This window comes from Stegastes partitus, unplaced genomic scaffold (genome assembly GCF_000690725.1).
Source record: "Stegastes partitus isolate 25-593 unplaced genomic scaffold, Stegastes_partitus-1.0.2 Scaffold579, whole genome shotgun sequence".
NCBI lineage: Eukaryota > Metazoa > Chordata > Actinopteri > Pomacentridae > Stegastes > Stegastes partitus.
The window spans coordinates 95,138-96,422 of NW_007578310.1; the positions used below are offsets into that span (position 1 = coordinate 95,138).

General features: G+C 54.6%; 1 protein-coding gene across 1 annotated transcript; it reads left to right on the plus strand.

Annotated features, from left to right (window-relative positions):
* The first annotated feature begins 544 nt into the window (after positions 1–544).
* LOC103362519 (regulator of G protein signaling 9 binding protein) lies at positions 545–1,285 on the plus strand. The gene has a single exon (XM_008288896.1). The coding sequence runs from the start codon at positions 545–547 to the stop codon at positions 1,283–1,285; it is 741 nt and encodes a 246-aa protein (XP_008287118.1).

Sequence of the window (1,285 nt, forward strand, 5' to 3'; positions counted from 1 at the left end):
AGCCTTTTCTCTCTCTTTTTTTTAAACACTGAATGAAGGTGTCTAGTTTTCCAGGCGCGCATCATCTCCGAACATTTGCGCACTCGCTTTTTTTTTTTTTTTTAAACTGATGAGGAGAAATCTCACCGCGTTCTCTGCGTAAAACGACAGTTCGGCGGATGTTGTGACACCTGTGGCTGAAGCTCATTCTCATAAAAGCGGAGGCTGGATTGTTTCACTTCCATTCTGCAGGAGAGGGGCTCCGGGGCCGTTTGATCTCGCGTGGAGAAAGCGCAAAAGGTAAAGCCATTTAGGCTACAGACGCATTAATTTCTAAGCCGCTCTCTGTGCCTGCTTGCACACAGGAAGGAGCATGGATAGAGAGGAATTTTCTCTGACTAGTGCGCTGAGTGGATTTGTTGAGCGGGGGGTGCGCTCCCGTGGAAACTAAACTGAGGACACTGGCTAAAGCGCCGCCAGCAGAAGCTCGCCATTTCTCTCCAAGCTGCTTTTCCTCCCCCCCTTTTTGTTAATTCACATTTTCTAATTATTTTTGTAATCAGCCATGGGGAAGGAGGAGTGCAAAACAATGCTGGACGCTTTGAACAAAGTGACCGCCTGCTACAGGCATTTGGTCATCGCTCTGGGAAGCACCTCGGACTCGCAGAACCTCCGAGAGGAGCTGAAGAGGACCCGCAAAAAGGCCCAGGAGCTGGCCGTGGCCAACAGGACTAAACTGACCGCTCTGCTCAAAGACAAGACCATCAGCAAGGAGGACCGGGCCGAGTACGAGCGCCTATGGGTGCTGTTCTCAAGCAGCATGGAGCTCCTGGAGGTGGACATGAAACGCTCCCTGGAGATAGGGCAGGAATTCCCCCTCAAGGTGCCGACGAGACACCTCATCCAGACGGGGATGACCGGCAGCACCACCACGGTGGCGGCCCGGGCCATGAGCGTGCAGAACATGAAGTACGAGGCGGACAGCAACATCGACACGGCGGACCTCCGGGACCTGCAGGCCGAGATCTCCCAGGTGACCCAGATGATGGAGGAGATGGAAATGAAGGTGCAGGTGGCGCCGTGGGCCGTCGAGGCGAAGCAGGAGGCGGGAGCCGAGCTCAAGTCCAACATGAGTGTAGGAAATTCCTCCGTGGGTGTCATCTCCATCTGCGAAGAGGAGCCCAAAGAGGAGGAGGGCGGAGGAGGCAGGGATGCGGGCTTCGCGTCGATCTGCGCCGTGGTTGTATTCTTTGTCATCGTCACAGCCGCTTTGGTTCTAGGATACCTGGTCATCAACATGTCCTGA

Excerpts from the sequence above, each read along its gene's own strand:
- LOC103362519 (XM_008288896.1), top strand. The coding sequence starts at position 545 with ATGGGGAAGGAGGAGTGCAAAACAATGCTGGACGCTTTGAACAAAGTG.